Source organism: Xenopus laevis, chromosome 7S, assembly GCF_017654675.1.
Source record: "Xenopus laevis strain J_2021 chromosome 7S, Xenopus_laevis_v10.1, whole genome shotgun sequence".
Classification (NCBI taxonomy): Eukaryota; Metazoa; Chordata; class Amphibia; order Anura; family Pipidae; genus Xenopus; species Xenopus laevis.
Window position 1 is genome coordinate 108,377,562 of NC_054384.1, and position 26,654 is coordinate 108,404,215.

The following is a 26,654-nucleotide window of genomic DNA, read 5'->3' on the forward strand; positions in this document are numbered from 1 at the left end:
CTGCAAATAATTTTATTTTGTCATTCTCTTCAGCATATACAGTATCTAAAAATGTAGCATAATTGCAACCTCTATTTTTTTCATTTAAGTTTTCTGATCTCAAATGTTCAGTAGTCCTATATCAAAAGCAGAAGGATAGAGGCTGGGTGGCAGTGGATGTTATTTACTTAGACTTTGCTAAAGCATTTGATATAAATGTATGTATTTTTTCCAAAGAAATACTTGATTCATTCTGCTGTCCATAGTGGTGGTGTACAGATTATCTGCAAATCAGTGGGATGTAATGTCCCAGAATCCATAACTTGGGGGGTGATGGAAAACAGTTTATGCAAGCACAGACTACCATAGTTTCCTTTCAGAGTGTGTGGAAACAGGAATGTCTATGCAGCGGTAGGCCATAACATTTGGCCGCCCAAGTCCACCCTCAGCAAACTTTTTTTTTGGAAAAAATACTTTCCCACTGGTAATAAAGTAAATCACCAGTAAATTTCAATCCCTTTTGCAGGATTGGTTGAAACTTTAGATTGAACTAATCACAAAATTTGATTAAGCAATTCAGCTAATCACACAAATTCTTGTCACTTTAAGGTACTGGACAGCTGAAAGCTGCAGATAATGTACCTGTTGTTGTTGTAGGCCAGTCCATCATTGTTGTCTCCGTTGTTGTGGATTCTGATGAACAAAGATTATTTTTTAAATGACTGCAAATCATTTTATTTTGTCATTCTCTTCAGCATATACAGTATCTAAAAATGTAGCATATATGCAATATCTATATTCTTTTTCAATTTAAGTTTTCTGATCTCAAATGTTCAGTAGTCCTATTTCAAAAGCGGAGAGAATAGAGTCTGGGGTTGCAGTGGATGTTATTTACTTAGACTTTGCTAAAGCATTTGAAATAAATGTATGTATTTTTTACAAAGACATACTTGATTGCCTCTCCTGTCCACTGTGGTGGTTTACAGATTATCTGTAAATCAGAGAGATGTAATGCCCCAGAATCCATCATTTCATAATGGAACATAGTAAGGGATGGGTTGCATAATAAGGTGAGCCTTGGGGTATGATGGAAAACAGTTTCTGCAAGCACAGACTACCATTGTTTCCTTTCAGTGTGTAGAAACAGGAATGTCTATGCAGAGGTAGGCCACAACAATTGGTCGCCCAAGTCCGCCTTCAGCAAAATTTTGCCCCCAATGCCAGGTCCTCTGACAACAGAAACAAAACCCACTCCCTCTCCTACATGGACTTTGCTACTACCATTTGCACTAGCCACTGTCTGCACTAGCCACTCTCTGTGGTGCCAAATCACACACAATAAAGTAAATTGCCAGTAAATATGAATCCTTGTTGCAGGATTCAGATTGGTTTGAATGTTTAGATTAAGCCAATCACAAAATTTCACGTGAGACATGATTCAGCTGATCACACAAATTTACGTTAATTTAAGGTTAATTTAAGGTACTGGACAGCTAAAAACTATAGATATTGTACCTGTTGTTGTTGTAGGCCAGTCCATTGTTGTTGTCTCTGTTGTGGTGGACTCTGATGAACAAAGATCATTTGTGTTAATTACTGCAAATAATTTTATTTTGTCATTCTCTTCAGCATCTATCTACGATAAATTCACTAACATGCTAAGGCTCACTGCCTAGGGGCAACTGTATGGTGAGTTGTGTGGTTCTATAGGATATATGGGATATTATCTTTCAAATTGGCTACAATTGGGGACAAATATCCTAAAAATACTTTCCTACTGGTAATAAAGTAAATCACCAGTAAATTTCAATCCCTTTTGCAGGATTCAGGTTTGGTTGAATCTTTAGATTAAACTAATCACAAAATTTGATTAAGCAATTCAGCTAATCACACAAATTCTTGTCACTTTAAGGTACGGGACAGCTGAAAGCTGCAGATAATGTACCTGTTGTTGTTGTTGGCCAGTCCATCATTGCTGTCTCCGTTGTTGTGGATTCTGATGAACAAAGATTATTTTTTAAATGAGTGGAAATCATTTTATTTTGTCATTCTCTTCAGCAGTGATCCCCAACCAGTAGCTCGTGAGCAACATGTTGCTCTCCAACCCCTTGGATGTTGCTCCCAGTGGCCTCAAAGCAGGAGCTTATTTTTGAATTCCAGGCTTGGAGGCAAGTTTTGGTTGTATAAAAACCAGATGTACTGCCAAACAGACCCTCCTGTAGGCTGCCAGTCCACATAGGGGCTACCAGTAGCCAATCACAACCCTTATTTGGCATCACCCAGGAACATTTTCCGTGCTTGTGTTGCTCCCCCACTCTTTTTAAATCTGAATGTTGCTCACGGGTGAAAAAGGTTGGGGACCCCTGCTCTTCAGCATATACAATATCTAAAAATGTAGCATAAATGCAATATCTATATTCTGTTTTTTAATTTAAGTTTTCTGATCTTAAATGTTCAATAGTCCTATATTAAAAGCAGAAGGATAGAGTCTGGGTGGCAGTGGATGTTATCTACTTAGACTTTGCTAAAGCATTTGATATAAATGTATGTATTTTTTACAAAGACATACTTGATTCCCTCTGCTGTCCACAGATGTAATGTCCCAGAATCCATCATTTCAAAATGGAACATACTAAGGGATGGGTTGCATGAAAAGGTGAGCCTTGGGGGATGATGGAAAACAGTTTCTGCAAGCACAGACTACCATTGTTTCCTTTCAGTTTGTGGAAATAGGAATGTCTATGCAGAGGTAGGTCGTAACATTTGGTCGCCCAAGTCCACCCTCAGCAAACTTTTGCCCCCAATGGCAGGTCCTCTGATAACAGAAACAAAACCCACTCCCTCTCCTACATGGACTTTGCCAAAACCACTTGCACTAGCCACTCTCATCCCCATTGCTCTATGGAGAAACACATAGTGGATGGAAGAGTGCCCTCCCTTAACTTGCACCCTATCTACCTACCCTTTCTACCTCTTGTTCCGGCCCTGTGTTTATGCAAAACAAGTTTATTTACATGTTTATTTGTGAAAGCTCAGATGGTTTTTATTATCTTTTCTACATATAAGTATGGAATCTATTTTTTGGGACCTAAATTTTCCGGATTAAAGATTTTTCCACAACTGGGATTATTACTGGTGAATATTTGAGATTTTTTAGAAGATAAATCCCAATCTACTAAAAATTATTATTTCAGATGGTTTTTATTAGCTTTTCTACTTATAGACTTCACAATGGAGCAATGGAACACGTTGAGAGAGGGGTTGGATCGCTGTGTGAGCCTTAGTTGGGGTCGGGCGGAGAAGGAGTCTCTGCAAGTACAGATGGTTTCATTTTGATCTGTAGAATCAGATATTTCTATGTAAAACCAAAAAATTATTTCCTTTTAAGATTTTTATGGTTTTAGTCTGTTTTATAGAAACACTATTGGGCAAATTCACTAAACGACGAAGCGCCTAACGCTAGCGTGAATGCGCCAGCGTAGAGAATTTTCGTTATTTCGCCGATTCACTAACGGATGCTGGCATAAATTCGCCAGTGTTACTTCGCACCCTTACACCTGGCGAATTTGTGCAACGGACGTAACTACGCAAATTTACTAACGCGCAAATTATTCTGAACGCTACCTTTTACGCCAGACTTCCTTCGGCAGGCGAAGTGCAACAGAGTAGATAGGGATTGCTTCAAAAAAAGTTTAAAAAATTTCTAAGTCCCAAAAAACGCTGGCGTTTTTCATTTTTTATGGGTGATAGGCTGAAAAAGATCGACATTTTTTTTGGGGCTCCCCTCCTTCCCCCCTACATTTCCTAACTCATGGCACCTTAACTATACAGTGTGCACATGTGTAGGGTAAAATAAAAATTCTATTTGCTGTTTTGAAGGTTTCCCAGGCTTGTGTAGTGATGCTACATATACCTCCATTGTAACTTCAATTTGGAGCCGTATGCAAATTAAGCATCGCTAGCGTAACTTTGCTTTGCTTGGCGAATTAACACTAGCGCATCTTCACAACCATACGCTTCCCCTGAGCGAACTTCGGATTTTAGTGAATTTGCGTAGCGCTGGCGAAAATACGCCTGGCGAAGCGCGGCGAAGCAGACGCTGGAGCAATAACGAATCTTTGTGAATGTCCCACTATATGACTCATTAAGCATAAGTCCTAAGAGTGCGGCTTTCTTAGATATCTACATGAAACCCTTTGCTGACTGCACCCAGGCACCCATTGTCTCCTGTTTCATGAATGCCTATATTCCTGTTAGTGTGTATATATATATATATATATATCTAGATTACAATGTGCTGAGTCTGGCACATTCACACTCCCAGCGGCGACATTTCGTTTTGGAGAACGGTCGTTACTCCGTAAATTCAGTAAAGTGTGGATTTTACTGAACGTTACCCCTTTCGCCAGAGTTGACTTCGCCACCTAAGACCAGGCGAACTGCTAAAATGAAGTTGTAAAAATGTTGGCGACTTTTCCTTTTTTTAAGTGGGATTGCCTGCAAAAGTCCTAACTATTAAACTTTTTCAGGTTAACATTTTTCCCCAGATATTTGAGGGCCATTGAACATACATTTTAGGGTGGGCTAGTGTGTTGGGCATTATAGCACCTCTTTTGTCTTTTGTATAATGAAAAGTTACTATTACTATTCTCCCTCTATACTTCCTCCCTCGGCAAATTAATCAACTCGTATGGTTTCCACTACCACCTCTATCTCTCGTCTCCTGATCTCAACCCAGAACTCCTAACTCGCGTCTCCTCCTGCCTGTCCGCTATCTCTACCTGGATGTCGCAAAGCTACCTTAAATTAAACCTCTCTAAAACTGAAATGGTTCTCTTTCCTCCAACTAACACCAGTAACATCCCGGAAGTATCCATCATAGTTAACAATTCCACTATCACCCCCTCTCCCCAGGCCCGGTGCCTTGGGGTTATCCTAGATTCTGCCCTGTCATTCACTCCTCATATCCAGTCACTTATTAAATCATGTCACTTCCACCTAAGGAACATATACAAAATACGATAATTTATCACCCAAGACGCTGCCAAAATTCTTATTCACTCTCTCATCATATCGCGTCTAGACTACTGTAACTCTCTTTTAATTGGCCTCCCCCTCCAGAGACTGTCACCTCTCCAGTCCATAATGAACACTGCTGCGAGGCTCATACACCTCAGCAACCGCTCCTCCTCTGCCTCGCCATTCTGTCAATCCCTGCACTGGCTTCCGTTACCTTTCAGAATCAAATTCAAATTAATGACACTGACTTTCAAAGCACTTCATAACTCTGCCCCACCCTACATCTCTGAACTCATCTCTATATACTCACCCAACCGCTTACTACGCTCCTCTACTGACCAGCTACTCAACTCTTCTCTCATTACCTCCTCACATGCTCGCATTCAAGACTTTGCAAGGGCTGCACCCCTCCTCTGGAACGCTCTCCCACGGTCTGTCTGACTTTCTCCCAACCTTTCTGCTTTCAAGAAATCTCTTAAAACGCACTTCTTTTGAGAAGCCTCCCCTCACTCTGCTTAACTACCAAACACAACACCACATACAGTACCACATTTCTCACCCACTTAATTCGATCTTGCCCACTCCCACACCTTGTGTATTACTCCCTTCCCTTTAGAGTGTAAGCTCTATTGCATAGGGCCTTCCTCACCTTTTGTACTGGTATTGATAGTGATGTATGTAACTCCATATGTTCTATGTATATAATTCATGGGATTTAGTTGTATAATCACATTTACTTTACAGTGCTACGCAATATGTTGGCGCTATGTAAATACATGTTAATAATAATAATAATAATAATAATAATAATAAAAAGTGGCCACTTCAAGCTTTTGCACCAACATCTCTAATAAAGACGTCCATATGACTTAAATGTAGCCACCCTATCCAAATTGACCTAAGCATAAGAGTACTAACAAAGTTTCACTAGGCAGAAGCAATCGCTATCATAATTTTGATTTGAAACGCTCGCACTGCCAAAGTAACACTAGGAAAAAGTCGCAAGTGTTCGGCACCCAGGACGCAACTTCGCATTTTAGTGAATTAGCGTAGTGGTAACAAATTTTTGCCTGGCGATGTGGTGCGAAACAGTCGATGGCGACTCTTTAATGAAGCTGCCCCTATTCCTGTTAATTGAGAGCTTTCTGGATAATAGGTTTGTGGATAATCCCATACCTGTACATTGAAAATGAAATATGTTCATTGAAAAATGAAGCTTCATAAAAAAAAGTCAAAAGGAGCAATCCAAATTTTTGAATAAATCCAACCAACTTTGCTATGTCTAAATTTTTTTTTAAAAATATGATCTTATTTATGGTCACAGGGTAAATACACATAAACAATGGAATACGATGTGACTGTTCAAAGACAACGGGAAAAGAGCAAAGAAACAGAAACAAAAGCGAAACCTGTTGGAGAAGTTTCCTGTGTAGTGTCCAAAACTGGTTCCATTGTGTCAGAGATTGTTAATGTTGTGGTTTCTGCTAATGAAATGAAAAAGATTAAATAAAATCATGTGTTTTCTTTCCCCTTTCAAAACCAATTTTATAAATTGTAATATCAATTATTTTCAGAGGGATGCTTCACATTGCTTATTCCATCTTATGGCTAGATCAGGGCAGCAGAATAATCCATTTGAAAGATTCTTGGGGTACAGCATCACTACACAATTAGTACATGCAAGTAGAATGTGCTTTGCAGAAAAATTATATCACAACATGATTAACCGGTAGTAAGATATTGCTTTTATTTCTCTTATTATACCCCAAACAAACAAGTAATGTTATGTATATCAAGATTGAATTTTTTTACATCTTCTTTTCTCCACTTTTGTGTTTTCTTGACAATAATGTTTATAACAAAATAAAAAGCTCACTAGGTTATCGGTGGAATCGTTTTTTTGGGTTTTTTTAGGGATAGCTGGGGAAAAAAATATTGGGGTAAAAAAAACCTTTTATACAAATATCACAACTAAGAAGTGACAGTGTTAGCTTAATATACTAGAACCTGAACCATGATTATAAATCTACCACCTAGTTCCAGTGCTTCATTCAGAAAGGGAAAGCGGATAGAGAAGAAGAGAAAAAAAAAAGAACAAACATTACCTGTTGTAGGGATTTCTGATGAAGGCAGCCATATTGGGGGTGACGGTACCTCTGTTGTTGTCTCTGATAAGAAAGAAAAGATGTTTATTTGTACACTTTTACATGCAGAATAGTGAAGGAAAATACCTTTGTGTTGGAGCATTTGCCAAAAATGGCCTTCTCCTAGAATTTTCAGAAGTTATGCAATTCATATGTTTTGGTGCCAGAGATACCATGTTACACCACAACAGTTTGCTTCCTTCCTGGTGCCAGGGTTCGGCATGTGGTTGATCAGGTAAACAAATTATTTGATAGGGCTGGGCATGATCCAGTTGTCTTGGTTCATATTGGTACTAAAGACAACATTAATGGTAGATGGAAGAGTACAGGGATCTAGGCTCCAAGATTAACAGAAGGTCCAGTGTAATTTTTTGGAAATTTTGCCTGTGCCATGTGCAAGTTTAGGAAGACTGGGAGCTTAGGGAGCTAAATGTGTGGCTAAAGTCTTGGTGTAAAAAGGAAGGATTTGGGTTCCTAGACAAAGACTATTATCATTGGTGTAAGCAACAAATCACCTTGTATAAGTGACGAGAATGAGGCCCAGCTACTATAACAAATGGAGGTGACTTTACAACTAGTTATTATTATGGGTGGTTTCAATTATCCAGACATTGACTGGGGTAATGGGTTTGCCAAGTCATGGTGCCAAAAGACTGGTGAATTGCTAATATGGTGCGCTATTCAAAAATGGGTCCTGTTCTTAGCCTCAAAACTATATGCCGGTTAGTCTGATGTCAGTTGTAAGGATAGGAATGTTTTTTGAGGGAGAATTAACGGATAATATACTTGACTGTTTTACCAATTAGGATGCTGGGATTTTGTGCATGGTTTTATGTGTTACAGATCTTGCCAAATTCATTTAATTCGTTTTTATGAGGCGGGGATCATGGACCTCGACTGGGATGCTGTGGATTTGATGTACTTTGCTAAAGCATTTTATACAGTACAGGTATGGGATCCATTAACGGAAACCAGTTATCCAGAAAGCTTGAATTATGGAAAGTCTCCCATCTTATCCCAATATTCCAAATTTTTAAAAATGATTTAATTTTTCTCTGTAATAATAAAACAGTAGCTTGTACTTGATCCCAACTAAGATATAATTAATCCTTATTGGAAGCAAAACCAGCCTATTGGGTTTATTTAATGTTTATAGGATTTTCTAGTAGACTTAAGGTACCCCAGGTCCCAAGCATTCTGGATAACAGGTCCCATACCTGTACCACATTGATGGTTTATGGTTAAATGAAGGAATGTTGGCCTGGAACATAGTATTTGTACCTGGATAGAGAACTGGCTAAAAGATAGACTACAAAGAGTGGTGGTAAATGGAACATTTTCTAATTGGACCAGTGTTGTTAGTGGAGTACCGCAGGGCTCTGTACTAGGTCCCTTGCTTTTCAACTTGTTTATTAATGACCTGGAGGTGGCCATTGAAAGTACTGTTTCTATTTTTGCAGATGAGACTAAATTGTGCAGAACTATAGGTTCCATGCAGGATGCTGCCACTTTGCACAGTGATTTGTCTAAACTGGAAAACTGGGCAGCAAACTGGAAAATGAGGTTCAATGTTGATAAATGCAGGTTATGCACTTTGGCAAAAATAATATAAATGCAAGTTATACACTAAATGGCAGTGTGTTGGGAGTTTCCTGAAATGAGAAGGATCTTGCGGTTTTTGTAGATAAAAGTTGTCTAATTCTGGGCAGTGTCATTCTGTGGCTACTAAAGCAAATAAAGTTCTGTCTTGTATAATAAAAGGGCATTAACTCAAGGGATGAAAACACAATTTTGCCTTTTTGGGCTCCAGTCCTTAAAGGAACAGTAACATGAAAAACTAAAAGTGTATCAAAGTAATTAAAATAGTAGTGTTGCCCTATACTGTTAAGACTGTTGTTTTTGCTGCAGAAAGTCTAGTATAGTTTATATAATGAAAGCTGCTGTATAGCCATGGGGGAAGCCATTAAAGGAGAACTAAACCCCTTAATAATAAAAAACCCTAACCTCTACCCTACATAGTCCCACTTCTCTGCTCCCCCCCCCGCATAGGTGATTACCCCTGAAAGTGCCTCTAATCCATGCAGCGCAAGAGCAGCAGCTCATGGGCACCATCTTCCAGTTCTTCTTCAAATTCTCTACCTTCCCTTCGGCAATTTCCGGCACTTTTGCCACTAACCGGAAGACTGCTCCAACTGCGTATGTCCCAATACGGGTTTCACTTCCCCACAGCCAGAAGATGGTGCCCATAAGTTCTGCTGCTCTTACTCTGCACCTATACATGAGTACTTGTAAAAAGGATCACCGTACCAGAGGCCCCCCCTTCAGAGGAAAAGAATCCTTCATATGAAGCAGAGTAGGGGGTTCATCACAGTGAGGACAGTGAGGTTGGGGAATGCACTGCCGGGTGATGTTGTGATGCTTATTCTGTTAATTACTTTATTCAATGCTATTGCGATAGTAAAATCTACAATTATATAGATATTTGTCAATATACATATATAGATATACATACAGTATGGTTTATGTGCGTGTATGGAGGGGTCAGTGTGAGTGTGTGTAGGTATCTGCGCTGGGTTTCATTTGGAGGGGTTGAACTTGATGAACGTTGACCTTTTTTAACTATGTAACCAATGGAAAGGTATTTGTGTCTCTTGGGTAGTGAATATTTCCTATGGATGACAAATATTTCTTTGTGCCATTACCCAAAATGTAACTCTATGCCCCCTGAGAAGTGCCTCTGTGATTGCGTGGGTGCCTACTCCGCCTACCCAAATTACCTTAATCAAAAGAAGAAATACCTGCTATAGGGATTTCTGAAGAAGGCAGCCATAGTAGGGTTGTTGGTTCCTCTGCTGTAAAAAAATGTTTATTTGCATGCAGAATAGTAAAGGAAAATATTTTTGTAATGGTGTCATTGGGAATCGCTGGCTCTAAAAAGATATGACACATTTGCCAAAAATGGCCTTCTGTTTTTTTGGATGTTTATATGTTGTGGTGCCAGAGATTCCCTGCAACACCAATGCAGATGTATTGTCTGGAGATTTGTCCCTTGTGGGTGGTGAAGATTTCCCATGGATGACAAATATCCCTTGTGCCGTCAACCTAAATGTAACCCCCTAAGAACTGTGCCCCCTCTGTGATTGCGCAAGAGCCGACTCTGCCTACTCAAAGTCAAAAAGGGTAAGTGCATGGAGAGGAAGAGAGAAGAAAATAAAAAATACCTGTTGTGGGGATTTCTGATGAAGGCAGCCACTCTGGGGGCGATGTTACCTCTGTTGTGGGCTCTAATAACAAAGAATATATGTTTATTTCACTTTAGTGTTATTTTAAGGTACTTTTGGGAGATTTTTGCTCACGGGTAGTGATGATTTCCTATGGAAGACAAAAGATCCCTGTGTTTGTGCCATCGCCCTAAATGTAACTCTATGGGGCAGAGAGTAGAGGAAACAGGTTAAAAGACAAGTGCACTGGAATGGCAGGAGATGGCACATAGAATATTATTATTACAAATTAATGAAACGGTACAGAATGGAAAAAGAGAAAAAAAAATCGACTGAAAGAGGAGGAAACAAAATAGAGGAGAAAAAAGAAAGCCGGAAACAAGAATAAATGGAGACATACCTGCTGTAGGACAGTTAGATCGCGGGATACAGGAACCTTCATGGAAGACATATCCGTATTCCAAACACCTACACCCTTCTCGGCAGACATCAGTACAGACCACATGTAGAGAGGCACAATCAGAACCACACGCTACGCAGGAGGACCACTCAGCACCAGAGGGACAAGGTGCTACTGTTTGATTTAAAAAGAAATTCAAATACAATCTGTCAGCGAGATGCACATCAGGAAATAGAATAATTTACTCTTTTAAGGTGCTAGAGACTGTTGTGTATGTTTCTTGCAATTCCTCCACTCTTGTGTGTTGTATCCAGAGTGGCCCTTTCCTGTATGTATCCACTAGTGATGGGTGACTTTATTCGCCAGGCACGAATTCCAGCGATTCGTGAAACCGTTGTGAAATTTCACCAGTGAAAATTCGCCAGTGTCAAAAATAATGGACGCCGGCATCTGTTTTTTTTTGGACACCGGCGCATTTCAGACGCCGGCATCAAAAACGGACGCCAGTGTCAAAAACGAGACGATGGGCTCCAGTCCTTAAAGGAACAGTAACATGAAAAGCTGAAAGTGTATCAAAGTAATTAAAATAGTAGTGTTGCCCTATACTGGTAAGACTGCTGTTTTTGCTTCAGAAAGTCTAGTATAGTTTATATACTGAAAGCTGCTGTATAGTCATGGGGGAAGCCATTAAAGGAGAACTAAACCCCCCAATAATAAAAACCCCTACCCACTACCCTACATAGTCCCACTTCTCTGCTCCCCCCCCCCGCATAGGTGATTACCCCTGAAAGTGCCTCTAATCCATGCAGCGCAAGAGCAGCAGAGCTCATGGGCAACATCTTCCAGTTCTTGGGTCTCCTTCAAAGTCTCTACCTTCCCTTAGGCAATATCCGGCACTTTTGCCACTAACCGGAAGATTGCTCCAACTGGTTTCTGCACCAATGTGGGTTTCACTTCCCGAAGAATACAGAGAAGCTGGAAGATGCTGCCCATAAGTTCTGCTGCTCTTACTCTGCACCTATACATGAGTACTTGTAAAAAAGATCACTGTACCAGAGGCCCCCCCTTCAGAGGAAAAGAATTCTTCATATGAAGCAGAGTAGGGGGTTCATCACAGTGAGGTTGGGGAATGCACTGCCGGGTGATGTTGTGATGCTGATTCTGTTAATGACTTTATCCAATGCTATTGTAATACTAAAATCTACAATTATATAGATATTTGTCAATATACATATATATATTAGGGATGCACCGAATCCAGGATTCGGTTCGGGATTCGGCCAGGATTCGGCCTTTTTCAGCAGGATTCGGATTCGGCTGAATCCTTCTGCCCAGCCGAACCGAATCCGAATCCTAATTTGCATATGCAAATTAGGGTTCGGATTCGGTTCGGTATTCGGCCGAATCTTTCACGAAGGATTCGGGGGTTCGGGCGAATCCAAAAAAGTGGATTCGGTGCATCCCTAATATATATATATATATATATATAAATATATATATATACATACAGTATGGTTTATGTGCGTGTATGGAGGGGTCAGTGTGAGTGTGTGTAGGTATCTGCGCTGGGTTTCATTTGGAGGGGTTGAACTTGATGAACGTTGGCCTTTTTTAACTATGTAACCAATGGAAAGGTATTTGTGTTTCTTGGGTAGTGAATATTTCCTATGGATGACAAATATTTCTTTGTGCCATTACCCAAAATGTAACTCTATGCCCCCTGAGAAGTGCCTCTGTGATTGCGTGGGTGCCTACTCCGCCTACCCAAATTACCTTAATCACAAAGGTTAACTGCACAGAGAGGAAGAGAGAAAAAATACCTGCTATAGGGATTTCTGAAGAAGGCAGCCATAGTATGGTTGATGGTTGAATGTTTATTTGCATGCAGAATAGTAAAGGAAAATATTTTTGTAATGGTGTCATTGGGAATCGCTGGCTCTTAAAACATATTACACATTGCACATTTGCCAAAAATGGCCTTCTGTTTTTTTGGATGTTTATATGTTTTGGTGCCAGAGATTCCCTGCAACACCAATGCAGATGTATTGTCTGGAGATTTGTCCCTTGTGGGTGGTGAAGATTTCCCATGGATGACAAATATCCCTTGTGCCGTCAACCTAAATGTAACCCCCTAAGAACTGTGCCCCCTCTGTGATTGCGCAAGAGCCGACTCTGCCTACTCAAAGTCAAAAAGGGTAAGTGCATGGAGAGGAAGAGAGAAGAAAATAAAAAATACCTGTTGTAGGGATTTCTGATGAAAGCAGCCACTCTGGGGGCGATGTTACCTCTGTTGTGGGCTCTAATAACAAAGAATATATGTTTATTTCACTTTAAAGTGTTATTTTAAGGTGCTTTTGGGAGATTTTTGCTCACGGGTAGTGATGATTTCCTATGAAAGACAAAGATCCCTGTGTTTGTGCCATCGCCCTAAATGTAACTCTATGGGCAGAGAGTAGAGGAAACAGGTTAAAAGACAAGTGCACTGGAATGGCAGGAGATGGCACATAGAATATTATTGTTACAAATTAATGAAACGGTACAGAATGGAAAAAGAGAAAAAAGAGTGAAAGAGGAGGAAACAAAATATAGGAGAAAAAAGAAAACTGGGAACAAGAATAAATGGAGACATACCTGCTGTAGGACAGTCAGATTGCGGGATACAGGAACCTTCATGGAAGACATATCCGTATTCCAAACACCTACACCCTTCTCGGCAGACATCAGTACAGACCACATGTAGAGAGGCACAATCAGAACCACACGCTACGCAGGATGACCACTCAGAACCAGGGGGACAAGGTGCTACTGTTTGATTTAAAAAGAAATTCAATACAATCTGTCAGCGAGATGCACATCAGGAAATAGAATAATTTACTCTTTTAAGGTGCTAGAGACTGTTGTGTATGTTTCTTGCAATTCCTCCACTCTTGTGTGTTGTATCCAGAGTGGCCCTTTCCTGTATGTATCCACTAGTGATGGGCGAATTTATTCCCCAGGTGCGAATTCCCGCGATTTGTGAAACCGCCGTGAAATTTCGCCAGTGAAAATTCGCCAGCGTCAAAAAAAATGGACGCCGGCACCCGTTTTTTTTGGACGCCGGCGCAATTTTCAGACGCCGGCATCAAAAACAGATGCCAGTTTCAAAAACGAGACTCCGGCGCTGAAACGGCCCATATTCGCCAATCACTAGTATCCACCATTTAATATTCTTTATCATTGCCATTAGACCTAAGCCTTTCTAGTAAGTCTAAGTGAGGATTTATTCATTTACACTCACCCTGAAGACTCCACCAGGAATTAAAGGAGAACTAAACCCTAAAAATGCCATATTTTATATACTGAACGTATTGCCTGAAGTTTCAGCTTGTCAATAGCAGCAATGATCCAGGACTTCAAACTTGTCACAGGGGTCACCATCTTGGAAAGTGTCTGTGACACTCACATGCTCAGTGGGCTCTGATTGGCTGTTGAGAAGCTAAGCTTAGGGCTCGTCACTAATTATCCAGCAGAAAATGAGCTTCCGTGGCTGTAATATAAGCTGATGCTACAGGTTTTCTGATTATTCAATTCTGATGCTAATTGCACTGGTTTCTGAGCTGCCATGTAGTAATTATGTGTATTAATTACTAATCAGCCTTATATTGTGACATTTCTATTCTATGTGTACTGTATATTGTGAGTGGGTCCCTAAGCTCAGTAAGTGACAGCAGCACAGAGCATGTGCAGTGAATCAGCAGAAAAGAAGATGGGGAGCTACTGGGGCATCTTTGGAGACACAGATCTTTACTGCTAAAGGGCTGTGGTTGCCTTGGGCTGGTACAGAAGCACAAAGCATAATGTACAACATTTCTACCTACTTATTTTGTTAAGCTTTAGTTCTCCTTTAAATGCCATTAATTGGCTTTAAGAACAAGTCCTTTATGTTGAAGGCTTCAGCCAAAAACTCTTATCTTTATCATTTCTGGCACAGAGACATAATAAGAAATAGAGGGTGAGGGTGGGAGTCCGGTGGCTCCTGCCTTATGTGGAATGAAACACTATAGGGAATTCAGGAACCATAAAATAATTGTTATGGTGGCGGGGTGCCTTTTTGTTAGACAATATTCTTTACAAGTGATGGGCGAATTCGTGGCGAAATTTGCGCGATTCGCCGCCAGCGAATAAATTAGCGAAACGCGTGCGAAAAATTCGCCGGCGGCAAAAAAAAATTTTTCCGCCAGTGTCGGAAAAATGCCGCTGTTTCGCAAATTTTTCCTGAAGCAAAACGGCGCGAATTCGCCCATCACTATTCTTTACAAGTTTGGTTCCATGTCAGCTGCATTATGGCTGAGATGGACATGACTGTCTGTGCTCAACTACATGTTTCTTACAATTTCTCTCAAGGAGTAACATTGTGTTTGTTGTTCAATGTAGGAATAGGCCAATGGATCTCTAGAAATGCCACTGAAATCTATTATCAGAATTTGTTATCACACACTAGCCAAGATAACAGTTGGTCTGTGATGGTCATTCCCTCAGAACATTATGGGAACAGACTCCTCTTTTTAAAAGAAATGTTCTAGTCAATTCAATAAACATCACTATTGATCACCATTATCAAAATAAAACTTTTAGATTGATTCATAACAACTGGTTTTGCATAAACCTAATGCAATCTGATTTATTTTAAATGTTTAAGCCAAAAATCATTTCGGCTGCAATCAAATCATAGACATTTTTTATAATCTACCCCAACAATGTTCATAACTGTCTTCAAGAAATTTCATTTTCTAAATTTCAATCTAATTCTTCCTGCTTCTTAGGGGCCGATTCACTAACTTCGAGTGAAGGATTCGAAGTAAAAAAACGTAGAATTTCGAAGTGTTTTTTGGGCTACTTCGACCATCGAATGGGCTACTTCGACCTTCGACTTCGACTTCGAATCGAAGGATTCGAACTAAAAATCGTTCGACTATTCGACCATTCGATAGTCGAAGTACTGTCTCTTTAAGAAAAAACTTCGACCCCCTAGTTCCCCATCTAAAAGCTACCAAACTCAATGTTAGCCTATGGGGAAGGTTCCCATAGGCTTTCCTTATTTTTTTTGATCGAAGGATATTCCTTCGATCGTTGGATTTAAATCCTTCGATTCGAAGGATTTAATCGTTCGATCGAAGGAATAATCGTTAATAAAATAAAAAGTTGCCAAATTTCACTTTGACTCACAGATCGTGCTTTCCTTACCCTTCCCTCAATGGACTGAAATGGGCCAGTTTTGCGATATAAATAACAGATATCAAATATATAAATAAATAATGCTAATAGTAATTCTAGCACATTTCTTTTGCAGGAAGAATTTTTACATTATTTTAGCATGGAGAACCAATTTTCGTATTCCGACCCACCAGTTCAAGGGATTCTGCCATGATTTTCTGGTATAGATTTTATTATTGCAAGTTTCTACATTTTAACATTTTACGCTTGAACAAATAAATGTACTTTATAGTTGCAATATTTGTGTGTAGGCAGCCAACTCAGGTCATTGTGCCTGATCCTGTGCTTTTAGAAAGAGTTAGCAATGGAAATGTTTTGCAGATAAACTGATGAACTATTGTGTCTTCTAATCAGTATAGCTGGAGGAGTCATGGTTGACCTATTGAGTGCTATTCTCATATCTACCACTAGATGGGGCATTTTAGCAGGTGGCAGAAAGCTGTTCTCTTGTTATCTTCCAGTTGGCTGCTCGGGGGAAAGGGAGGGGTGAGAGAAGTTTATCAGAGCACAAGTCACGTGGCTGGGGGAACCTGGTAAACTAAGAACATATCTAGCCATATATCAGATTTCAAATGCAGGATTTTGCTTGAGGAGCAATATTTACTAATGTATTTTGTAAAAAAATGCTTGTTTTCCTATGGCAGAATCCCATTAAGAATCCCTGAAACAAATTAACTACCTAATCACAGACCTGGACATATACTCGAGTGTTGCTTTTACATACAAAATTGTAAACAGTGCCAACAGTAAACAAGATAAAACAAATGCTGGTTTCATTATGGCCATATAATATGTAGAGAATCAATGGTTATACCTGTTGGTGCTTCTGTTGTTATATTAGTTGCTTCAGTTGTACTTGATGTTGATGTTGCTGTTAACGATGAAGATAAATGAAAAACAATGTAACTTTCCTATGCAAGCAATTCTCTTTCTCTCTAACTAAATCATGGCTTACACAAACTTGCCCTGTATATTATCACAGAAACAATGTGTTATATGCGACTTCATTGACTCACCTACTAGAAGAAGCAATAAAATACTCTGAAGAGCCATGATAAATGAAGGTTGTATGAATGGTCTGGTTTCAACCATGCATGTGTTCTGGCACACCTTTACAAGAGAATAAGACATTAATGAGTAATGAGTTTACCATGGCACTAAGGTTGAAAACACATAATATTTCACATTGAGATGCAGGAGATTTTGGGGTCCTGGAATGTTTACCCTCATCCCCCCATGCCCTTCTGTTAGTGAGGACCATAAATCCTGGAGATTGGAGAAAGTCCTTCCTTTCTTTTTGGGTTTAGACATGATCCTTTCAATATTAGGATTTACATTTCTAAGAAGACATTGAGCTAGAGGATAACTGACTTGCCTCAAACACAAGAGCTGAAGGTACAGACTCAATTATTGATGCACCTAATCCAGAATTCGGTTCGGGATTCGGCCTTTTTCATCAGGATTCGGATTAGGCCGAATCCTTCTGCCGAATCCTAATATGCATATGCAAATTAGGGGTGGGGAGGGAAATCATGTGACTTTTTGTCCCAAAACAAGGAAGTAAAAAATGTTCCCCCTTCCCAGCCCTAATTTGCATATGCAAATTAGGGTTCAGATTCGGTTCGGCCGAATCCAAAATAGTGGATTCGGTGCATCCCTAGACTCAATGTTTCAATCCATAGCACATGTGGGCAAACCACATAACCTTCTGCCCTGGCATACTAGTCTGACCACAATGGCTGCCTTGATTGTTGTAATTGAAGAGAAATATTCTATATACAGGTATGGGTCTCCTTATCTGTAAACCCATTATCCAGAAAGCTCCAAATTACTGAAAGGTCTCCCTTAGACTCCATTATAATCACATTTTTAAAAATTATTTCCTTTTTCTGTGTAATAATAAAACAGTCGCTTGTACTTGATCCCAACTAAGATATAATTAATCCTTATTGGAGGCAAAACCAGTCTATTGGGTTTATTTAATGTTTATATGATTTTCTAGTAGACTTAAGGTACGAAGATCCAAATTACGGAAAGATCAGTTATCTGGAAACCCCAGGTCCCGAGCATTCCAGATAACAGGTCCCATACCTATAATTGTGACCCCTGCTTTATGAGGTTAAAGATTACCCTGTGCATGAGCTTTAACACTGGATTTTCTTAAATGGAAAGGTCATAAATAATCCAACCAGTTTAGGAGGGCGCTAGGAAATCTGTGGGGGCTCTTAAACTTCTCATAACATATTTACATGTTAAATGCTTAACATATTATTGTCTATATATTTTCTGTATGTTACTATCAAAGTGGAGTACAAGGGGCAAAACATTTCAACCATCAGCTGTGATTAGAACTTTACCTTTAGTGTAGGGTGGGGAGCTAGAATAGATTCTTTTCCTTTATGTTCTTACTTTTGAAGATGTACCGGTACAATATAATTAATGTAAAGTATTATTATTATTATGTATTTGGAAACCGGCACCCTATTCTACAGCAATGTACAATACATCAAACACCGTATACACTAGATCAACCATACAAATAGATTTACATCTGACCAATAAAGTAGGAAAAGAATCACCGACTTACAAATAAGTGTATACTGCAAATTTCATCATAATGGACCTACTCTTCATTAAAATTCATTTAAATTACATTTATGACCTACGGATGACTTTGTAGTTGATAATTTATGTTTACACACAATCGTGTAGAACTTGATTAGTCTATACAGGCTGCCTATAAAGATCACGTTCTGCTCTCCCATTATGACTTCAATAGGGGGCAGCACATTTCAGCCCCGATTAGTGTATAGATTAGTGTATAGATTAGTGTAGATTGGTGAGACTGATGCAATTGTTGATTTTCTGAGAGACAAGTATTGATAGTTCTCTCAAATCACATTTGCTGTATGTGTGTGTGGACTTACTATATAATAAACACACATATTACTCCTTTCTACGGACCAGCTTTGCAGTAAACTTACTTCAAATAAAAATTCACTTGCCTTGTAGCTTCAGGATTCAAAATATCCGGCTCTCATTTCCCATTCTTTGTTTTGACTGCATGGCTCACTATCAGAATCGAAATAAAAGACAATAGTATTAGGAAACGACATGATGTTAAACCGCTTAAGCTGTTGTTTCGACATATGCGTGGCCAAGTCTACAGCTGGTGTAACTTTACCCGTGGCAGCGGATCAGATTTATACTCAAACATTGACTGTGCTGAGAAATAGCTGTAGTTTTAGTTATATTTTCATGCACACTTTGCCTGCGTTCATGCATCTGACCCTCAGTCTCTATTGTGCTCTATAGCTGCTGCACATCAATTGCAATCCATACATTTTTAGCTACATTGCTTGGCCATATTTTTGTAGCAAAATCTCTGCTTTAATGGCTAATATCAGAGCTACCCTATTCTGGGGGGGGGGGTACAACCTATTTTCCTTGTTAGCCATATACAAATGTAAAAAGATTTGGGAAACAACACAAGCATGAAAAAAGTTCCTAGGCGAACTGGCTATTTGGTAGCCTCAATGTAGCCTCAATGTAGCCTCAATGTTGCCTCAATGTAGCCTCAATGTAGCCTCAATGTTGCCTCAATGTTGACTCAATGTAGCCTGGCAGCTACAGGAGGCTCTGATTGCCAATGCAACCAAAACCTACCTCCAAATCAGGAATTCAAAAATAAGCACCTGCTTTAAGGCCACTGGGACCACCATCCAATGGGTTGGTGAGCAACATGTTGTTCATGAGGCACTGGTTGGGGATTCCTGCCCTGTTCCTTGGCCATGGACGGGAAATCCCTTTTTGTTCCTATTGCATTGTTGAAACTGTTGGATTTCAAGGTGGTCGTCTAATTTATTTTGACACATGCAAGGAAAAAATTTGTGCGAGGTGCCTAAGCCTCCCATGGCACTTGAGACAACCCTTCTTGTCCAGGCAAACAAACCAGGAATTCCAGAGCAATCACTGGCTCACGGGGAATAATGGGGCTGGAAGGGACAGTGAAAGCCTCTTTGGAAGCCAATGATCTGGATGTTTTGGAACTAAGTCTGTTGGAAATAACAAAGTTGAACCTAGAGAAGAATAATGCCCATCTAGCTTGACAAGGGCTTGGTCTTTTAGCATAGAAAATGTATTCCAACTATTTATGGTCTAAGAGAATATTCATAGGTTCCGTATTTTATTCTTACAGATTATGCCAATCTTTAAAGGCTAATTATAAGGCTTACAACTCATGGTCAATGTTTTAATTGTGGTTCTATGAGTCTCTCGGAAGTAATTCAAACACACCAGCTACGTATAAGCAAAGGTTTATTACAGACATAGAATGAAGAAGATATACATTACCGAGTGAGCAAAGTATGCGAGCCCCCCTCTCTGCCTATACGACTGGGAGATCCCTGAACAGTCTGCAGATCGAGGCTCAAACGGTCTCCAGAAGACCCTGCGCGGGCACGCGTTATCCCCACAGGTGAATCTCAACTGAACGAATGGAGACCCCCAGTTTATATAGGCTTAGCAAACAATGAGCTCATATAGTCATTTAGTAAGAAGATATACAATGATTTGGTTAATAACAGATCTTGCTTCCCATGCGCTCATCAGGATCTGGCCAGACTCCCAACAAGCACATCCCAAGCAGAGATCTTATCTTAGCTAACTGGTACCTGAATAGCATATTGTGCCCCTAGCTACAATAAAGGAGAGTCTGATAAGGGCTGCAGAAATCATAAAACATAATACATATGAGAATAATGAACAAGTATTAGGTCATTGGGGTAAATTCACTAAGCGCCGAAGCGCCTAACGCTAGCGTCAATTCGCTAGCGATGGGCATTTTCGCTACTTTGCAAATTCACTAACGAACGCTGGCGTAAATTCGCTAGTGTTACTTTGCACCCTTACGCCTGGTGAATTTGCGCAACGGACGTAACTACGCAAATTCACTAAAGCGCGCATTGTTCTGAACGCTTCCTTTTACGCCAGACTTCCTTCGCCACCTCAGACCAGGCGAAGTGCAATAGAGTAGATAGGGATTGCTTCAAAAAAAGTCAAAATTTTTTCTAAGTCCCAAAAAATGCTGGAGTTTTTTCTATATTATGGGTGATAGGCTGAAAAAGATCGAAAAAATTTTTTGGGCTCCCCTCCTTCCCCCCTACATTTCCTAACTCATGGCAACTTACCTATACAGTGGGCACATGTGTAGGGCAAAATAAAAATTTTATTTGATGTTTTGAAGGTTTCCCAGGCTTGTGTAGTGATTCTACGTATTCCTCCATTGAACTTTGAATTTGGCGCCGTATGCAAATTAACCATCGCTAGCGTAACTTCGCTTCGCTTAGCGAATCAGTGCTAGCGCAACTTCTCAACCTTACGCTACCCCTGAGCGCAACTTCGGATTTTAGTGAATTTGCGGAGCGCTGGCGAAGTGCGGCGAAGTTACGCCTGGCGCAACTACGAATCTTAGTGAATTTGCCCCATCGAGTTGATTCCTTCCCATGATTTCTCTTGCACAACGCTTCACTATACAGGATCATGGATTATAAGGCCGCCTTGTATACTATGATACAAAGCTTTGTTATACACAATTATATTGGGCTCAACATACGACATCGGGTTCAACAGTAGAACAGTTCTTTGTGTTGTATTTTTAATACAGTTCTTTATCAAAGTATTGCAATGAGCTATTGGGTTTAATCAGAGGATTACCATGAGCCATTATTGAAAAAAACTCCTATTAATACATTTGCCAAAATCATAATTAAATGAAGAAACCTCCCTTGTGTCCTGACAATCATTTTGGGCTACATTGGCTCAGGCAACAAAGCCCTGTCATTGACTGGTCTACGGATCAACTCTCTGCCTGGAGCTCCTCACGCCTCTAGTTCTGCTCCAGTCCTGCTTGTTCCTGTCTCTTTCATAATTTGTCATTTTGTAATTTTTTTTGGGGAGACTCTCCCCTGTTCACTTCTACAGTAAAATTTCAAAGCCCCCTTAAATATAATAAGTTATCGGTTGAATGTTGCTTGAAAGCATAGTAGTCCAGGTGATTTCAGATGCTTATCATAGAGCTGAATAAGGGAAGAATCTTTTCATTTTAGTCTCATTTCCCAAGTTACCAAAAAGCCAGGATAACAGATAACGAGGAAACTACTGGATTTAATTAAAGTGATAAACAGGGGTCATTCGTTGCTCCCTAAGTAATTATAAAATAAAAAGTTTCCCTATAGAAAAATTACTTTTGCAGCCTTGAAATATTATTTGCAGACACAATACAATCAAATCCAAGCTATGAATGCCTTTTTAGAACCCGATTTTCACATTTTTGATGAATCACAAATTTGGATTTCTTCATTTTAATTTGTCAAAATTCCCTGTGAAAATAATTTTACAGGCATTTTTTTCCCTCCCCGGCCATCTAGAAATTCCTACAAAAGCTGGATTTGGGATCTTACCTGAGTTGGCCGTATGTAAAGAAAGGAAAGATGACCGCGCTTCAGTCCTCGCACAAAATGAATCAGAGACAAACTAGAAAGGAGAATTTGCTCTTCTGCGTTCTTATGTTATAAGAATTCTTTCACCTCTTCCTGGTTGGACTTAGTGAGAGGTCATTAAACAGGTAATTCAAGTTTGTCGTAAAGGTATTAAGTTACACTCACATTCCACTAACATTATATAGAAAGTCCATAGCAGTCTGGCTGGTTATTAATAGGGGGCTACTGACCCATTAGAATTAGGAATTCTGTATTTGACATTCATGGTTTCCAAGATTATACTAGTAGAATAGCCAGACTATAATAGTAGTGAGGTTCCAATGAAATGATCGTTTGAGTTCATACCAGAGATTTCTTCTTGGACGCATTATGAGGTTTGTATTTGTTTCTTGATACTCCTATCATATCATACTCATATCATAATCTTACTAGACTGAAGTGTACATAGAAATCTAATAATCTTGCATCCATTATATTAACATTCAATCTTACGCTTCACACCTGCATAGACTGGGCCAACAGATTACTTAGATCTTTAGCAAAGACTGGACTCAACAAAACTGTAAATGAAAAGGAGATTATTTTAATGGAAAATGAGTACAGAGGACAGGGGTCTACATGATGATAAGAGTTTTTTTTAATATGTTAAATGAGACTGATATCCTAAAATTGCCATATTTTATATAGTGAACTTATTGCACGAGGCTAAAGTTTGAGCTTGTCAATAGCAGCAATGATCCAGGACTTCAAACTTGTCACAGGGGGTCACCATCTTGGAAAGTGTCTGTGACACTCACATGCTCAGTGGGCTCTGATTGGCTGTTGAGAAGCTAAGCTTAGGGCTCGTCACTAATTATCCAGCAGAAAATGAGCTTCCCTGGCTGTAATATAAGCTGATGCTACAGGTTTGCTGATTATTCAATTCTGATGCTAATTGCACTGGTTTCTGTGCTGCCATGTAGTAATTATGTGTATTAATTTCTAATCAGCCTTATATTGTGACATTTCTATTCTATGTGTACTGTATATTGTGAGTGGCTCCCTAAGCTCAGTAAGTGACAGCAGCACAGAGCATGTGCAGTGAATCAGCAGAAAAGAAGATGGGGAGCTACTGGGGCATCTTTGGAGACACAGATCTTTACTGCTAAAAGGCTTTAGCTCTCCTTTAATAAAAAGGACAAATAACCACCCCTTAAAGTAAAATTGGTCTTCTGAGCCCTTGCACTTTGCATTCTATCAGCATTACAGAAGGATCAGATGACACTATCAGCACTAGTAACTCGAGCTTTCACCATTCTATCCGGTTACTTCCATGGCCAAGAATTACTCCTGTTACAGTGTTAAATGTCTAATATCATGACGATTGATGGACACCAGGAGCCAGTCAGTAGCACTTGTTCCTTGGCAAGACCCCGTGGGTACAGAAGCTACTTGTACAAATATTTAGGCAGAATGTTGCCCTATAAAGCTATGCCTCAGGGTTGAGTTAGCAAAGGCAGACAAGAAGAGTAGTGGGGTAGTGACCCCAGAAAATATATTGCTAGTCTGGCATGTCCAGCATGTATTTTTAGGTTAGATCCCATTGAGGAGCAGCAAGTGTGAGCAGGCTAGATGGTTTACACATGACAAAGAATATCTGTGCCGCGAAAATTTCACGAAACACATTTAAGTCAATGGGCGTCAAAATAATTTTGACGCGAGTGTCAATTTTTATACATGCGGCTATTTGGTCCAAATGCATAAAGTCTAGGGGACAAATTCTCTAAGATGCGAAGTTGCGCCAGACGCAACTTTGCCACGCTTCACCGCACTTCGCCAGGCGTAGTTTCGCCAGCGCTCCTCAAGTTCACTAAAATCCGAAGTTGTGCTCAGGGGTAGCGTAAGGTTGCGAAGTTGCGCTAGCGTTGATTCGCTATGTAAAGTGAAGTTACGCTAGCGAAGGCTAATTTGCATACGGCGCCAAATTCAAATTTCAATGGAGGAATACGTATCTGCACTACAAATGCCTAGAAAACCTTCAAATCAGCAAATAAAATGTTTATTTTGCCCTACACATGTGCCCACTGTCTAGGTAAGTTGCCATGAGTCAGGAAATGTAGGGGGGAAGGAGGGGAGCCCCAAAAAAATTTTCGATCTTTTTCAGCCTATCACTCATAATGTAGAAAACACGCCAGCGTTTTTTGGGACTTATAAAAAACTTTGACTTTTTTTGAAACAATCCCTATCTACTCTATTGCGCTTCGCCAGGTCTGAGGTGGAGAAGGAAGTCTAGCGTAAAAGGTAGCGTTCAGTACACTGCGCAAGTTAATGAATTTGCTTAGTTACGTCCGTAGCGAAACTTCGCCTGGTGTAAGGGTGCGAAGTAACACTAGCGAAACTACGCCAGCGTTCGTTAGTGAATTTGCGCAGTAACGAAAATGACAAACGCTAGCGAATTAACGCTAGCATTCGGCGCTTAGTGAATTTGCCCCTAGGGGCGTCTGAATAATTATGACAGGCTGACAGTTTTTATGCGCTAATCTTTCTTAACGCGCAGCAATTTTTCTTTGATGCAGTGGATTTTTCACCGGCGAACTGTCGCCCGCAGTTTAATTAATTCGCTTGCAGCAAAACGTGGAAATTTGCCGCAAATTTTTGTCTGGCAAATTTATTCGCCCATCACTACAGATCTGGAATGAGAGACGGTGGGCCAGAGACTTGAATGAACATGAGTTCAGAACCACTTCAGACGCTGTTTGTAATTAATCGGATGTTTAAATAAAGAATAATGGTTTTACTTGCGGTCTGGAAACGTGCGATATTTTGAAAAAGGCCCAGGAGTGCGCTGCTTTCAACAATAGGGGGCCGATTCACAAAGGGTCGAATATCGAGGGTTAATTAACCCTCGATATTCGACTGGGAATTAAAAGATTTTAGCGCAAATAGTACGATCGAACGATCTAAGGATTATTCCTTCAATCGAGCGATAAAATCCTTCGAATCGAACGATTCGAAGGATTTAAATCCAATGATCAAAGGATTATCCTTCGATCAAAAAAAACTTAGGAAAGCCTATGGGGACCTTCCCCATAGGCTAACATTGAGCTTTTAGATGGCGAACTAGGGGGTCGAAGTTTTTTCTTAAAGAGACAGTACTTCGACTATAGAATGGTCGAAAAGTCGAACGATTTTTAGTTTGAATCCTTCGATTTGAAGTCGTAGTCGTAGTCGAAGGTCATAGTAGCCCATTCGATGGTCGAAGTAGCCAAAAAAACACTTTGAAATTCCAAGTTTTTTTACTTCGAATCATTCACTCGAAGTTAGTGAATCGGCCCCTAGATGTTCAGAACCAAGTGATCCAACACTTTCGGCACCTGCTGATGAAGTGACTGTTTGTGTTCTATCTGTCATATTACTGTATTTCTCTTCATTTCTTACATTGAAACTGAAAGGCTGTAAGAACATATCAGTGTGGGGCTGTAGTGATTTTGGGACAACCAACCAGTCAAGTCTTCACCATTGTAGCGATTTAAAGGGGCAGTTTGTAGAAATATCCATAGATCAAATCTCTGTAGGAGGAAGATAAACTTTTTATCTCGGGGAAGGGAATTAGCCCTGAGCAAAATGCATTGGACAGGATTATGTGAGCTGCCAAGAAGATACAAATCTTGGAACATTCAGCACATTCTGTCGATAAACTTTTAAAAGAAAAATATCAGAATTATGTTGTTTGTGAACAGAAAGTTAAGGGTACGGGTACAAATGTAACCAGTGAATAGACATTTCCCTACCTGTAAATTTTATTTCACTGAGTCTTGTACATTAACATAAATAACTTCCTCAGGCTTCATTTTCAGTAAATGTTTTCCTAATAACAAATAGTAGCACTGGGGTTTAATGGAGTAATGCAGAGGAATCAGTCAGTAACACAGGGGAATCAGTCAGTAACACAGGGGAATCAGTCAGTAACACAGGGGAATCAGTCAGTAACACAGGGGAATCAGTCAGTAACACAGGGGAATCAGTCAGTAACACAGGGGAATCAGTCAGTAACACAGGGGAATCAGTCAGTAACACAGGGGGATCAGTCAGTAACACAGGGGAAACTGTCAGTAACACAGGGGGATCAGTCAGTAACACAGGGGAATCAGTCAGTAAC

The 26,654-nt window shown here is 39.9% G+C and overlaps 1 protein-coding gene and 1 long non-coding RNA gene across 2 annotated transcripts; both read right to left on the reverse strand.

Annotated features, from left to right (window-relative positions):
* Positions 1-1,441: 1,441 nt before the first annotated feature.
* LOC108698002 (integumentary mucin C.1-like) lies at positions 1,442-13,937 on the reverse strand. The gene is made up of 10 exons (XM_041570656.1): positions 13,878-13,937; positions 13,395-13,599; positions 13,000-13,062; positions 10,764-10,937; positions 10,364-10,426; positions 9,941-9,994; positions 7,104-7,166; positions 6,408-6,479; positions 1,925-1,975; positions 1,442-1,545 (listed from the first exon to the last, which is right to left on the reverse strand). Exons 1-10 carry the CDS (start codon positions 13,935-13,937, stop codon positions 1,457-1,459), a joined length of 894 nt encoding a protein of 297 aa, XP_041426590.1. The 3' UTR covers positions 1,442-1,456.
* A 5,079-nt stretch (positions 13,938-19,016) lies between these two features.
* On the reverse strand, positions 19,017-22,592 carry LOC121396626. Its single transcript, XR_005963094.1, has 3 exons — positions 22,478-22,592; positions 20,370-20,504; positions 19,017-19,088 (listed from the first exon to the last, which is right to left on the reverse strand). It is a non-coding gene; the product is annotated as an uncharacterized LOC121396626 (long non-coding RNA).
* Between the last annotated feature and the right edge of the window lie 4,062 nt (positions 22,593-26,654).